The 16804-nt window shown below is 37.3% G+C and overlaps 1 protein-coding gene across 1 annotated transcript in view; it reads left to right on the plus strand.

Annotated features, from left to right (window-relative positions):
• CALCR (calcitonin receptor) overlaps positions 1-16804 on the plus strand; it is a 151030-nt gene that overhangs the window by 125277 nt on the left and 8949 nt on the right. Inside the window, exons 9-13 of the mRNA XM_005550212.4 lie at positions 6477-6630; positions 11984-12044; positions 12129-12195; positions 14031-14249; positions 15878-15919. Of these exons, the coding sequence (XP_005550269.1) occupies positions 6477-6630; positions 11984-12044; positions 12129-12195; positions 14031-14249; positions 15878-15919 (543 nt within the window). The remainder of the gene's footprint in view (positions 1-6476; positions 6631-11983; positions 12045-12128; positions 12196-14030; positions 14250-15877; positions 15920-16804) is intronic.

Raw genomic sequence — 16804 nt, forward strand, 5'->3', positions numbered from 1 at the left:
GACAGAGAAAAACAGAACATCTCAAGGTAGGGCACCTTTACTAATCTTTAAAGGAGCTTTTTCCATTGTCCCATTGTTTGACATTTGAAAGTTTTTTAACACTTGAGTAATGAACCACAGTAAACTTTGTTTCAGATGAAAAGTGTTCTTTTATGTTGTAAAGCGAAAGGATAGATGGAAAAGGATAGCTTAAAGAATGCTACTAAATGGTGCAAATGGCCATTGAATATTCACATGCCCTTTGGACAGTCTTTGTGTATACCCAAAGGCACATATGCATGCCCAGTCTGAAGACCATAGTTCAAAGGGAAATAACTGTTCGACCACGACTGCAGGGGATAAATGACAGTGTATAGCAGACCTTAGGGACTGCTATCCTCTAAAGAACCCACACTGGAAACCTAGAAAAACTTGACAAAAATTTAAGATGCCCCCACAGGAATTCACCCAGCATTTTAAGTTTTCTATTGATGTCAGCAGCCTGACCCCTGCAGGTATGTACTGATCTTTGCAGACATTTGTAAGAATTAATGGGCTGTTAGGTTAAAAGTTCCCTGGAATTTATTTGTCAGATCATAGATAAGCAGCTCTTGTTTGGATACTTGATAAAATAATATTGAATTAGGAGTTAAAATATTTTCAATAGAACAACATTATAAACACTACCAAAAGCCATATTCATTTTGATTTAATAAGCAACTGCTGCTCACTCTCTATATAAATATTATTGGGTTTAAGTCCTGAGGGTGGAGATGGAAGAGGCAGCAGAGATAAAAATGGATCAGGTAGAAACATATTTAACAGCAATTACAAGTTCACTCAATATGTAATCTAGATATACATTAAATAAAACTTAATAAAAAAAATTAACCTGACCAATTTAACCAACATAGACCATAAATCTTTACTATTCAGTCTCTCTTAAAATGTCTATTTCTTCAGGTAAAATATTTAGAAATTGACTTATTGATTCGTCTTCACCTGCTCAGGTAAACATCACTTCACACTCTTCCTTCTGTGCTAAAGTGAACTGATGAGAAAACGTTATTAGAAGCTTCAGGGAAATGTAAATAATTATCTTTAATCATTAGAGATCATGCTGAACATATAGCAAAGTTTATTTCTGTTTTGAAACAAAACTTGGCAGAAATAATATTGGCAGCTTTGATTCAGTGCAAAGTATTTTGGAGTTGGTACTCTTTAGACCATTTCAAAATAATTTTTAAATATTTTATTTATTAATATGTTTGTATAGTGGGGTATGTGGTTTTAGTTGTTTGCTGTAAGTTTCCAAACATATTTATTTGGCCCCCTAATAACTAAAGAAACGGGGAAGATACTCTTCAGGATCTTCATTTTGCCTCAGTTTTGTCCATGTGAATTTGAAAAGTAAATTAATAGTCAGTCACTTCTTTTACTATAAAGTAACCTATATTGCAGCCCCAAAAATAGAAAATAGAAAAGTTGGAAGAAGAGTAGAATGTGTGTGACTTTGGCAGAATCTGCTAATCTGTTCCTTGTAAATTTTCACACAAACTGGGTAGATTATTTAATATTAATAACACAAGCCCTACTAGTTTGATCCATTTTTTCTCCTCTGACTTAACTGAGAAGAGAATTTTTAACTGTCTTAAAGTAGGCTACAAAAATTACCTTTTCTAGAAATCATTGTACATTGTGGCACTTATTTGTTTATGTATGTGTCTCCGCACCTGAAGGTAACTTCCTTGATTGCAAGCATTGAACTTTATTTTTGCAGCCCTAGCCCAGGATTGGACACAAAAATGCAAGCACAGTTACTGCATCAAACTTAGCCACCATTTTGAAAAACCAAAAGATCTTATCTAAAGTGTGCATTTTAATCAAATCCTGGCAGAATACAGGAAACATATGGCTATTCTTTTAAATTATCCTTTGCCAAATGTGTTTTACAGCAAAACAAAACTAAAACATCTCACAAAATTTTCCTTAATGTGTTATTATACCTAACCATATGAAATCAACACAGAAGTTGAATCTAATACCCCAATTTTACCAATGAGAGGGAGAAATTGCAGCTCTGTGTGTGTGTGTGTGTGTGTGTGTGTGAAAGCTAAGAGTTTTTGTGCACACGAAATGTATCATGAGAATTAAGTATACCCTGATAATGAAATATGCACAAGCTTGGCCGTTGCCAAAGTTTTCAGAGTGCTTACTTTTGGCAACACTTCCCTGGATCTTCTCTTTGTGAACCTGTCAAGATGGTAAATTTCTTAGGAATAGGGACTCTGACAACTTTGGATCTTCTAGCCTACTGCCTGCAATACAATACAAACTCAATAAATATTTGATAAATCACATTCCAAATCTGCATTCTTTATGATCCCCCAACCCCTCAGTTTTCCTACTGTATGATTTCAGAGAGTGATAGGGTAAAATATGTGTGTAATCCCTTCCTAAGGTGTTGGCATTTTAGTAAGGAAAACAGCTTTAAGCTAAAGAAATGAAACCATATGGCATTTCAGGCATTCTGAAGATGATGGAAGACATTCTGAAAGGCAAGATAGTATTCCTTAGCTCCCTGTTATACCTGGTAATAGGTCTGTGGTGCAAATGGTGCCAAGAATAGTTCATGGTGGATTTTCAATTGCTTAAAAGTAGGACATAGGCCATGATTATTGCTTTTCGTTGTTTTCACAGATCAGCTCTGGTCTCCTTTCTATTTCTTATACTGAAGGTCTTCCTCTACCCCCACCACAACAGAAAAACACCTCAAAACTTTGATTATCTATTATAAAGTTGCTCTTTTCTTAAAAAACAAAAATTCCAAAGCAGTTTACATTTGGAAGCACTCTTTGCTCCCTTATCAATGGTTCTTGAACATATTGCCACACAAGATTTCCTATGTTATGTAGATCAGAGGAATTTTCTTAAGTGCCCTTGAAAAATATAATAGGAAATAAATTCACTGCTGAGCATCTATCTTGTATAAAGTTTTAAGGTTGACTTGATTTATTAGATTAAGGAAAAACTGTTCTGTAATTCTGATTCCATTTTAATCAAATTATTATAAGCGCCCTTTGGGGCATTTTGTGGAAAAGATAGATTAAATAGTGTACCCAGTCAAAAAACTGAAGGATCCCTTCCACCTGAAAGTTACATACTGCTCAACAAACTGTATATTTTTATTAAAACATGAACTAGTAGTAAGGGCACTGAATAGTGTTACGACTCACTGAAGCCAAAGTGGATAGTATGGCTTTTACTTACATATCATTCACAGTGGCAATTATCTCTTTTTATGTTAATGAAGAAAATAAAATAGAGCATAACTCTCAAATTTTATCTACTTTTGGCTTCAATTATTTCTTGTTTAACTTGGGAGTGATGCATTTATATTATTTGAATATAGATTTTTGTCTTGCAATTTGGGAGATCATACTACTTTAAACAAAATTACACTGGTGTGACTTACCTTTAGAAAGCTAGTGAAAAGTTACTTAGCTTATTTGATCTGAGAGTGACTTCCTTAATACCCCATGCTGCTAATTAGGAAACCATCTCAGAATGGCGGTAGGGGCTAACCCTAATCAAGAGACCCCATCATTTTGTTTAATGCCTGGTTTACTCCACCCTTGATGGAAAGGTTATAGTTAAGTCAGGGGCTATATGACAATATCTTATTCATGCTGATACTCCCAGAGCTGGCTTAGTTCCTGGCTCATAGCAGGTGTTCCATAAATGTTTGTTCAATGCAACTGAATTACCTTGAGTATCTTGGGCACAGGATTCTTAACCAGGGGCCTAAATTAGAAATTCTGGAAAATAGTTTGAAAACAAAAACAGAGATGAGGTATGGTTATGTGTATTTGTTAAAAAATTCTCAAGTGACACTGATAAACCACCTTAGTTATGAAACATTGATCTAAGTGCTAAACTATTTTTTGTGAAAAATTCTAATAGCTTGATCACCTGGATATTTCTAATTGTTTTCATGAGGTGTTTATTTCTAAAATGAATACACTGTGATTTTCAAAAATTTGTGTGAGCTTTTGAGGCCTTTAGCCTCCAAACAATATCTTACGTCAAACCCAAATATGGTCAATTCTCATTTTTATTCATGAATTTCACCTTTGAAAATTTGTTTTTTCCTATAAATTATTTGTAACCCCCAAATCAATACTAGCAAATTCACTATCATTCACAGACACTCACAGAGTGTCCAGAAATTGGAGCCACCTGATGTGCAGCTCCCAGCTGAGGTTAAACAAGGCAATGCTCTGTGCCTTCTTGTTTCATTTCTCATACTATAAACAAATGTCCTTTTTGTGATCTATTTATTGCCAAGATTTTTACATTTTTATGAATTTTGTTGGTGATTTTACTGTTTTAAATAGCCCCCCAAGCGTAATATTGAAGTGCTGTATGGTGTTCCTAAGTACAAGAAAGCGGTGATGTGACTTACAGAGAATATGTGTGTGTCAGTGAAGTTTTCTTCAGGTAGAAGTTATAGTGCTATTGACAGAGTTCAGTGTGAATGAAGCAACAACATACGTTAAATAAGGTGTCTTTAAACAAAACACATAAAACAAAGTTAGCTATCGTTTGCTGGGTGAAAATGTTGTGACCAGAGGCTTATAGGAACCTAACCATGTGTTTCCCCTAGGAGCAATGGCTCAGTATTTGCTATTTCAGTTTTTGAAGCAACTTTATAGACCATTAACTACGAAAATAACAATAATTAACTGTATATGAAATTTGAAGCCAAAATTGCTCTGGGTGACAAAGGCATAAGACCATCATCTTTGTTCTCTTCCCATCTTCTTCTCCCCACGTGACAGCCTCCAAACCGTATGCTTAATTTCTGGATCCAGAAGGAATAGGACTTTTAAATAAGAATAGTCTTCCAAATGAATCCAGAGTAACAACTGAATTTCATATTTTACTTATATATTTGGGTGTTAGGTAAATATAGCAAGTACTTGCTTAGAAAATACAAAACTAACATTATATTAAATCAAATAATCCCAGTTAGGAAGGTAATCAGGTGGGGGGAAGGGAAGCCAGTGCTTTTCTGAGCCAAATAGAAATTACTTTTAGATTACCTGGTGTTTTTAATTATCTGCACCACTGTACCACTTTGGTCAGAATCAGAGGTTGATTCTACCTCTGACAATGCCATATCTGCCTTCTCCTGGGCCCAGGGGGCTTTTCCTTATGTTCAATAAACCCTGATAGAAAAGGAAACACAATATAATGTCTGTTGGCTCAGCACAACAGGTTCTGAGTAAATGAATTACTACTCTTACGCATTAAATAAAATGCATGGTTTGGAAAAGGTTGCTACAGTACTGAAAGTCACTTCATGGCTATCTTGCTTTTTAAGGAAAAGGCCTAAAATGCAGTCAAATTCAAAATAAGAAGCAACATAATGTAAAACAGAGTATTTGGTAAAATAATAGTAAAGCAAATAACTACTCCCTAATACCTAAGATTTTGAATGCTAAATTCTGTTGTCATTATTGTTGTTGTTATAGTTGTTAAGAGATCAGCACAGCTAAGTACCCTCAGTCAGGCATCCTCAGCTAGGGGCATTTTGCTCCCCAGGGGAGATTGGGCAACATCTGGAGACACTTTTGATTGTCAAGGGTGTGTGGGAGATGCTACTAATATCTAATGGATAGAAATTAGTTATACTGCTAAACTCCCAACAATATACAAGGCAGCCCCCATAACAACAACAAAAAACTACTCCAAAATGCTAATGTACCAAGATGAAAAATCCTATTCCAGGAGTGACTAGTGAATAAAAGTATTCCATTATGCAGTATAAGCAATGGTTATTTCTATACAGACAATATTGATCTGACTCTTCCAAGGGTATAGCTCCTATATCTGCACTGAGTTCTCAGCAAGGATGTCATCCTAATCTCTGTGCCCAGAGAGGGCTTGATCCCAATATGTAAACCAAGGCTCCCATATGAAAACAAAAGCATAAACAGCAGCTCAGCATATCTCCTGGGTTTAGACGTGAAATTTATCACCTGACTCTCTCCTCTTTACTGCTAAAGGGACATCATCAACAAATCAGTGAATTTCAGGAGGAGCACTAAAAATATCTGGGTTATTTGCTTCATTGACCATAGAAAAGGGGCCATAAAAGTCATGCATCAAATCCCTAGACAGTGCCTAAGATTATGAGTCTGACTAATTGAAGGAAAATGATCCCATCTGTGTAAGTCCCCAGAATGTAACAAGGAAGAACATTTTGTGGACTAGTTTTCCACTGGCTTATTTGGCTATTTACATGTAATACCAGTGATCTGTGCATTCACTCTGATTTGTGGGTATAGCGGGTGGCACATGTTTACAGATGCTTGGGAAACTGCCTTGCAAGCTGAATGTAGATACTTTGGCTTCTTTTCACATTTACTCTGTGTTCACTGCCAGATCTTTACCTGTGTCTTCCTCTGAGTATCTTCCTTTCTTTCTGACAGGTGAGCTGCAAGATTTTGCATTTTTTCCACCAGTACATGATGGCCTGCAACTATTTCTGGATGCTCTGTGAAGGGATCTATCTTCATACACTCATCGTCATGGCCGTGTTTACTGAGAAGCAACGCTTGCGGTGGTATTATCTCTTGGGCTGGGGTATGTATTTTCTGCAGCTAAGTTTTGAGCCACTTTCACCTCTGTCTGTATGCTTTCAGTCTTCTTCTAGTCTTGGTCTCAGAGAATAGAGTAAAGTCCCAGGTCCTTCAAGGAATGATGGAACACAGGTACTGGCAGGAGTTCAGTCTCCAAAAGACTTGTAGAAGCCCTTTAACAATCTCAATCCAACTGTGCTGACTGGAGGGTCTGCACAGAGAAGGAACGTATGACTATAAGGGTGACTTCCAAAGGGTGGCTTCAGGGAACAAACCTAGCTAATAATGGACACAAAACATTCCCTTATTGAGAGAAGATCTGATTAGGCCTCCTTCTGCTTTATTCATCACATTTGTAGAGCAAAGGAGAATTTCACCTTTTGAATTATGTACCTCCCCTATCCTGGCTTCATTTTCCTTCCTCAAAAACATTTCTTCCTGTCAATCCATCAGCAGGATTCCTCCAGTGAAAGCTCAGGAAGCGGAGTCCAGCTGAGAGGCAGATACAACCACATGGGCTTCCAAGTAGAGCCGGTGTGACATCACAGCACATGGCAATGGCTTGAGAAAGCTTAGGGCTGGATTGTTTAAGCTGTGGCTGCTTCTGTACAAACTAAGGGAGGGTGCTGAAGTCCTTCAGGGATGCTCTAGAATTGCTCCCTTTCCCCCAGGGCTGCTGAAAGTCCAGCTCCCCCTGGTGGAAGGGAACTGAACAGAAGGTGAGGCAATGAAAGAAAACTAAATGCTGTGATAAAAACACCTACTGCCTTATCAAAAAAAAAAGTTTCAGCCTTACTTTGAAACTTCTATACCAGAGGAGGAACTCGCGGGCCATCCCTCACTGACTATAGAGCCAAAGGCTTCTCTCACCACATCCATACCGCATGATGGGTGACTGTGACTCTGAGAGCAGAGGCTGTGGATGGCCTTCAACTAAGCTTGCCCTTTAATGCAGCAGGCTGGGGAGTCCCTCCAAATACTGGTAAGAGAGGAGAGATGAAGTGAGGAGGGAGGATAATCCAAGGGATTTTTTAAAACATCACCCTTTGTATTTAAAGCCCTGCCCAACAGGCATTGTCACCAACTTTATAGAAATGTGCTTGGGAAGTCATATAAGCAGCCTGGAGTCTTTCCTGCAGTCTGCAAACTGCAGAAAGGGGCTGGTGTTATGCCATACTGGTTTCCATAACACCCTTACATGACAGGAGTACATGGTTTTAACCAAATGCATTCCCCAAGCCCAATGGGATAATCCGATAATGGTGGGTCAGTGGGGCAGATAGGTGGGATGCCTCAAAAATGAATTGATGATGCCACAATTATCTGGTTGCAAGCAACAGAGTAAAATGTTCTAACTTAAGCAAATGCAGAGAAGTTGTCAGAATCTAGTGTATCTCATGGAATCCAAGGGCAGAAATACAGCCAGGCAACTAAAAGGGCTGTAGCCTGGGACCGGATAAACCAGGAGCTCTCTCCCTCTGCCTTTTGTCTTTGTTTTTCCTCTGCGTATCTGTTTTTACCCTTCTCTTTCTTTACAGACCATAGACCACAGGGTCTCTGTTCCATCCAGTTCATAGTAAATATATCCTGCCCCATAGTTTCCTGAGTACACATGTTTCTGTTCTAGGCACTCACAGAAACTAAATGCTTATCTTTAAGTTCCAGTTCTGAATAGCAGGACAAGAGAATCTGATTGATCCAACTCTAGGCAGATAGCCTACCCTGGTTCAATAAACTGTGGCCAAGAAAATTGAGGGGGATGTTGTCACATAGTGTGAACATGTCTAGGGATGGTGAACCCTCCAGCAAAGGACTGAGAAAGTGGTCTTGTGAACTGTACAGGCTGTACAGATCACCTCATCTGCATGGCTGCTCCCTTACATGGAGCAGCTGTTAAGGAAGCAGCTGCACCCTGTTTCCTTAACCATCCAGTGAGGTTAGAAATCAGGCTATCACTATCCTGCTGGTTCCACATCAGGTAACAGTTCTCCTGCTCTTTCCTGTCCTAAAACAGGACAAAATTTTCTCAAAATGGCCTTTTACTATTTTTCTTCTCTTTTAGCCCCAGCCTTCCAAAAAGACTAATTTTTCCTTTCCCTGGCCTTCTCATCCATATGTACACCCTCTCAACAATTTCTAGACTTCCAAATCTGGTCATGCCAAGAATAGACTCAATACAATTTAATCACTCCAATGGCAGTTCTGATAATCACAATCATAATAATTTATGCTGATCAAATGCCTTCCAAAGACCTGATAATAACATTCTACCCCAAACACACATACAAACACACACTTTCTACCAGATTTATTTCCTTTGAAATAAAATCTATGGTATATTTCTTTTACCAGTTTTGATTGTTCAAAACAACTATCTGCCACACTCAGAAAATTTTTCATGGGAAAAAAAGGCTGTAAATTTATTATTGTCTGTGACATTCAGCAGAGACAAGGGCACCCTGGAAGGAACAATTTATACTGTTCTTGGAGTATCCTGATGCATTGTGAATTAGTTATAAAACTTTTTGGCATCGTCATGGACAGCTCAATGAAGATATCTGCTTAAAACACATAAACAATTCAAAAGAAAAAAGGAACAAGCTGCTCAGCTGTATCAAAAACAAAGGCAATCATAATAAGTAAATTGTTTATGTGATACCTTAAGCTTCTGTAATCAACAACTATTTAAAACTTCATTAGAGTGATTCAAGTAGAATCCCAAAGAACATTACACTTAGTAAGGTAAGCACAGAATGGAAGTTGCTAATCAATGGTTATACAGATTAAGTAACGCAAGATGAGTAAATTTTAGGTTTCTGCTGTACAACATTGTGCCTATAGGTAACAATATTGTACTATGCACTTAAAAATCTGTTTAGAGGGCAGACCTCATGTTAATTGTTCTTGCCACAATAATATAAAAATTTAAATTGAAAAAAGAATTGGAGGGATTTGTACTTCTGTAGATAGATTTTTGGAAAGATAGTCAACCAAATAGTTCTAAAATGTAATGTTTTTAGCATGCCAAAGCTAAGACTATCTTTCTACATGCACACACACACACACACACCCCAAAATTCCACCAAACTTGTTACCACTGAAAAATCACATTGCCAAATCTGAACTCTGAGAACAAAATTAACATATTTTAAAGCAATGGCTCCTTTCTTAGAACTTTAAGCAAGCATTATCTTTGGATGGGAGGACAATGGGTAAAATTAATACCAATTAATTTCTCAAGAAAAAATAGCTTCACAGAAACTTTATAAAGTTTAATAGAGCAAGAGAATAAATCTCTTCTGGATAATATTTTTATAGTCCTTTGAAAATTTTTTTCACATGAAGACAGTATGATAGGTTCTAAATTTTACAATGCCAGAAAAAAAGCAAAACCTACCTACTTTTAAAAGAGCCTTGAAAGTTAGACTGCAGAAAATTTGGCCCAAAAACGCCCAGTTGTATTATAGCACCTAATTTGTTTGCAGGTGATATAAAGCCCATTCATTTAATTCAGCTGTGAATAATGTTACCAACTCTAGGATTTGAAACCAATCTCAAAGAATTATAAGAGACATTGTAAACATCAGCCACTGGGTGAACAAGTATCTGATGGTGAAATTCTGCCCAACAGAAAATCAAAGAACGGTTCTTTCAGTAGTTACTCCCTTCCAAGTCTACATGGCACCACTTAGTCGTTGATTTCTCTCCAATCGAAGTAACTTCAAAACTGAAGTTTAGCTCTCAGCAAAATCATTTATTTTGCAACCCTCTTCAAACTGTTTCTTCACCTTGCCTTGCTGGTTTTCCCCTTGTTAAAAATCAAAGGAAGGAAATTTCCCCCATGGATTTCTACATTGAACAAATAGAATTTATTAAATCCTTCTAAAAAATGAACCCTACAGAGACAGGATTATTCTGAATCTCATCATCTTTGGTGGGAAGAATGGGTTGTTATGGCTCTTGGGACCTTGAGAAGAATAGAAAGAAAAAAGAAAAAAAAAACAGAAAAAGCAAACTACCTAAAAGGAGGCATCATAGCCAGAGGAAGGCAAAGAGCCCCGGATGTTAAAAGGTGTGGGGTCTATACTCCTCTCCAGATGAAGTAGAAAGCACTTTCCTTTCTACAAAATGGTGAGGTGGGATTCAGTTTTCCATATGCCTCTCTTTCTGTCTAATTCTAAAATATGCATCTCAAAATAAATTCAGAGACTTTTGTTTCTGTTTCTGAGCCCAAGTGGGAAAATGGTATGTTAGAACTGCAGCGAATAACACAATCATGTTTTGTGTAAAGAAACTCAAAATTATTTCAGGCCAAACATTAAATCTATGGTCCTATTAAATATATGCTTCCTGGGTTTAAAAGCTGAGGTTGTTCTCAGGTGAAAATTCAATAGTTTGAGACCTCTTTTTGTATATAACTCATGGAAAATAAAAATGCATTGATTCCATTCTTTCCTAAGACACATTTCTTAATCTGATGACAATAACAAAATTTCTTTCTACAGATGTCTCAGTCAAATCAAGCAATATTCTATTGTTGTACATCTGAGTAAAAATACTTATTTTTTCTTTGTTAATGAATATTACAACTTTAGGTTATACTTATAGAATACAAATTGATTTAAAAATTATAATCTAGAAGGACATATTCCAATAACTGTCTCCATTTTCCTGTTTATAAATTTAAAAGTTGTTTTTTGTTTGTTTGTTTGTTTGTTTGTTTTACTAGCACTTTGAGTTTAGTCAGGGAGGTACAGTAAGCTGCCTTCATAAAGTTTCTCTAGCCAGAACCCACAGAAAGTAGGGAACATACTGGCTTCTCTGAAGTATTCATATTAAAAGGAAACACAATCACCACATGAGATATAAACAGACAGAAAAACAAAAAAGCCTAGAAGAAAGAATGTGAACATCAGCTAAGGCTTTAGGAGCAATCAGACTATTGCTTTCATACACAGTCCCAGGTCACATCCCTCTGGGATGACCCAGCTCCTCTCCATGAGAGAGCCCAGTTCACCTACAATGAAAGGCTTTCTGGTCTCAGTTAATAGTCACCATTACAAACATAACAATGGTAATAATAGTCATCGTGTACCTACTACACTCAGCAATTTGTAAAAGGCTTTTAATTATTTGGATGCTCTTAACCAAACTCTCCGTGAGTACATGATGTTCTAACTGGGAGCATTTTGACTGACTTGACCAAAGACGATTTTTGTGAAAATATCAGGGGAACATCTTGACAGATTCACTCAATTTGCCAGTATTTTTGCAAGTACACTACCATTTTCCATGCAGCTGTACTTAAAGGTTATGACCAAGAAACCAAGTGTAATTTGTACTTTTCACATTTGTAGGGTTTCCGCTGGTGCCAACCACTATCCATGCTATTACCAGGGCCGTGTACTTCAATGACAAGTAAGTATTATGGTAATGTTTAAGTTAATATATTCATAAATAAAATGTATTTGTGTATTAATGTGTCCCCTCGCCCTTTTTCAGCTGCTGGCTGAGTGTGGAAACCCATTTGCTTTACATAATCCATGGCCCTGTCATGGCGGCACTTGTGGTGAGAATTAGTTTTTTACTGCAATGTTAGTAGTGTTATCTCTTAGTTGAGATTTCTGTGTATATGGTTCTGTGTATCGTGTTTTATAACCTCAAAATGAAGCTAATTTGATGGCATTCTATAGTAAAAAAAAAAAATTGATTTTAGAATCTTCAAAAAAATGCCTTTTACTTACACGTGGAGGGGTTATCATGAGCTCATTTTCATTACAGACTCACACTATAACAGCAATGTAGCTCATATTTTAAGACTTTTATAACTAGACTCCCTAGGTAAAGGTGAGAGGCCAAGGGGCTGCAAGAAGTTTGCTCATGTTATGAACATCTAGGATCTTTGAAAACTTTGACTTTCCAGAGCTCTAAAAGTCTTTGGTTCTGTGAACTTAAGGTCCAGAAATTCAAATATTCAACACAAGCTCAATTAGTGAGATAGTAATAAATAGTGGACTCCAGCCAAATGTCAGATTCTTCCTGAGGATGCTATGGTTCTTACTTACCTAGGATTCAGTAGATTTGGCCTCATGTCTTAGCTCTATCATCTACCAGCTCTGAAAATTTAGATAAATCAATTAACCTAAAAATGTCCCCTGATTTTTTTAAGGAAAAAGTTAGATTAAATAGTCTTTCAGGTACTTTTGGAAGATAATCTCTAACTCTAGGTCATTAAAACTTAGTACTGCTCCATATCTTTATCTGTTAAAAATAACAAAAGTAATAATAGCTACTCATAAATTCATGGTTATAAAATATCTCCTAATAAAATAATAAATGAAGTAAAATCTTTAGCAATTATTCTTATATTTAAAATTCTAAAACACACATTTCTTGCCTTAATTATCTAGGAATTTTTAAGGAAATGCAGATTCCAGGATCCAAATTAAAAATGTGTATCTGAGATAATTATACGCATACTTCACTGTGAATGACTATAAATTAACAGAAATTGATATATTTGGAATTCCTAATTTCATGACTAAAGGAAATGCACATTAGTGCATTTCAAAACTAAAAAAAAAAAAATGATTCATCAATTAATTATCATTTTGAAAGAGCTGTCCATGCAAATATGGGCACTTGATTTATGACAGCAACAGTTTTGAGCAGAGGAAGGAGATGGTCAATTAGATATACATACAGAAAAAATATCAAACATGTATTTAGCAATTGCATATGTGTGGGGGAAAAAGTAATTCTGATTCCTTCCACAACTAGGCACAAAAAAAAATGTGTTTTCAGTTAACTGTAGGTTTAAATGTGAAAGACCAAACAATAGAGGCCCCCCAAAAAAGACACATTAGGTGACTATCTTCATGAGCTTCAGATACAGAAAGATTTCTAAAGCAGGATAAAAAAAGCACTTAAGGAAGAGATTGATAAATCAGCTACATTAAAATGAAGACAACATTTAAAGACTGAAAAGACAAACCTTAGAGTCCAAGAAGGTATCTGCAATGTTCCAAATAAAGACTCATAAATGTATGAAAAAGTGTTCAGCTCATGTATCATCAGGAAAATGCAGATTAAAACAAGAATGAGATAATACTACCCTCCACCACCCCTGCCGTGGAAAGGCTCATATTAAAAAGAGTGTTCATACCAAGTGTTGGCAAGGATGATAAGCAACTGTTTTATATACTGCTGGAGGGAACATAAAATTAAACCACTTCTCCAGAGCCCTAGAAATACTGAGCAAATTGTGCTACCTCCCGGGTAGAGTCTCTAGTTCTACATAGATAACATTTGTTGCTCACACTGGATAAACAAAAACTGAGGACAGTGCACATTCTTAAGTGATACTTTTCTGTATGATTTGCTCATAACACCATATATTTGCAGGTCAATTTCTTCTTTTTGCTCAACATTGTCCGGGTGCTTGTGACCAAAATGAGGGAAACCCATGAGGCGGAATCCCACATGTACCTGAAGGCTGTGAAGGCCACCATGATCCTTGTGCCCCTGCTGGGAATCCAGTTTGTCGTCTTTCCCTGGAGACCTTCCAACAAGATACTTGGGAAGATATATGATTACGTGATGCACTCTCTGATTCATTTCCAGGTAAGGAAGCCAAAGGTGTATTTATGCAACTACTGTGTTTATTCAGCTAGCTGATTTTAACTCTAAAGCCCATGATCTTTTATTATTTATTTATTTATTTATTTATTTATTATTTTTAGACAGAGTCTCACTCTGTCCGCCAGGCTGGAGTGCAGTGGCACGCTCTCAGTTCACTGCAACCTCCATCTCCCGGGCTCAAGCAATTCTCCTGCCTCAGCCTCCCGAGTAGCTGGGATTACAGGTGTGTGCCACCATGCCCGGCTAATTTTTGTATTTTTAATAGATGGGGTTTCACAATGTTGGCCAGGCTGGTATCGAACTCCTGACCTCAGGTAATCTGCCCGCCTCGGCCTCCCAAAGTGCTAGGATTACAGATGTGAGCCACTGCGCATGCCTGACGAACCCATGATCTTAAATGTCATAACATTTAAGCCTCCAATTCAATAAGCCCAGACAAAATTCTTAAGGACATCAGTTTTTTTGAGGCTCTTTCTTCCTGTTTCTTTCTGCACCTGCTTTCCTGTCATTCCCAGGGCCCTCAGCTGGTCCCATCCAGGCATGTTCTCCCTGGTCATAGATACAGAAATTGTCAGATTTTCCTTTATAAATAAATGCTGGCTCTAGGGTAATGAGGAATTTGCACAACGCTGTCCATGCCTCCTGCTCTGTCACCCTCCACTTGTCAGGCAAATGTCAGGAATCCATTCATGACGGTTCAGTGCTATAAAGGGAAGTTGTATCCAGGCCTCTCCTCATGTAGGAGAGAATGCATCGGACTCTCATGGGCTGTCCTGGGCTGTCCCGTGTCTGCCACACTGGATAGAAGAATAGCTGCCCTAGTTCCATTCACTTTTCCCCAGATCTAAAGCCCCACTGAAAGCATACTGCTGTATTTGGATAGCAAGATAGGATGTGGGAGTCCTCGGCAGGAGTAATTCTATCACAGGCTCTTAGGCAGAGTTTAGCTGTCTCTATTACAAATTTCAAAATAGTTTTATTTTCTATATTAGTTTAATGTGAGGAGGAGGTCAAAATGAATAGGACTAGAAAGAAAGTGTAGGGATTGTTTGAATAGTTCAAGCTGTGCTTTTGGCCATAGTCAAACCTTGGGCACAAGAAATCTTCAAGCAGTGACCAGGACTCAGGCTGTTTCTTAGTCCATGTCCTTATCTGAGAGGTGAACTTGGCAGTGGGTATGGTACTGCACTAGTTCACCGTGACAACACAGGACACAGACCCACAGCCATCCACTGTGACACTTGTCCTTGTAAAAGATCCCTCCACTGAATTCTACAAGGTCTCCATTTTTAAATTTTCTAAGCGTGGTGTTTTTTTCAAATTCACCATAATCAGCATATGCTGCTATAAATCTCCATGTTAAAGGGAGCAAAATATCAATTAGATTTACTAGAGCTGTCCTTTTAGCCAAACAATGGAATCCTAACAAGAAAAAATATATTTCTAATGGAATATTCTTATAGTGCAGCACTGACTATGAATGGTAGATAATTCTTTTTCTTGCTTTTTTTCCTTCATCGAGCCTTCTCCGGGCAGTCTATCATATTGTTTACTAAACAACAAAATGAGCACAAAAATAATTTGAACTGTATTTTTCCTTCCCTTTTTAGGGCTTCTTTGTTGCGACCATCTACTGCTTCTGCAACAATGAGGTAAGCAGGCATTTCTTATAATACTATCACTTATTTATGTAAAGGCAGCATTTTTTCCAAAGGGCCTCCGTGCACATTTCATTTCATCTCACTTCTACAGTTGACCTCATAGGGTTTTGTGATTAGCAACATTATGTTTTTTCCACTACTCCAAGCTCAATCTTTTCTATGGATGTGTAGTACAATGGTAAATATGATTCAGACAGTCAGCTAATTTCCTCGGGTTGCATCTTGAACAGATCAGCACCCTTAGCAGCAATAGTGAAAGCTATTCTGGATGCCATTAGAAAGAGAAGTCATATGCCTATTCCCTTTGGAAGACCCAAGCCCTAATTAGGGCAGACAATCTCCATTCGGTTTGTACTAGTTCCTACCTTCTTTTCCAGTTGCTTGGTGCTAGCGCCCTACTACTTATTCAGAGTTTGTAAATCACCCTGAAGTTAAGATTCAAAAAGATTTCTCAAATAATCTACAATGCGAATACTTAGATCAGTAAAATCTAGAGAGCCATATGGCTGATCCATTCTGTTCTCAGGGTGTTTTTAGCCAGAGTTACCCTTTCTTCCAACCAAATCTTTCCTGGGACCCAAATCTATAAAACATAAAAGTGGAACTTCTATAGCTCCAGACGTCCTTCCAAAGAACTTCCAGGGTTTTAGGGAACATGATTCAAAATATTCCTCATTTTTCAGGGAAGAAATCTAAACTCCAGAAAGATCATGTGATTTACCCAATGTCACAAATGCAGTTATGGTTATAACCCAGACTGGAACACAGATTTCCTGATTTTCAATTAAATTGACTAAGTCCCAATTAACTTACCTATATCTATAATTCCTTCCTGGAGCTATGTTAGTATACTTTTTCTAGAACTACACAACTTTT

This window comes from Macaca fascicularis, chromosome 3, assembly GCF_037993035.2.
Source record: "Macaca fascicularis isolate 582-1 chromosome 3, T2T-MFA8v1.1".
NCBI classification, from domain to species: Eukaryota; Metazoa; Chordata; class Mammalia; order Primates; family Cercopithecidae; genus Macaca; species Macaca fascicularis.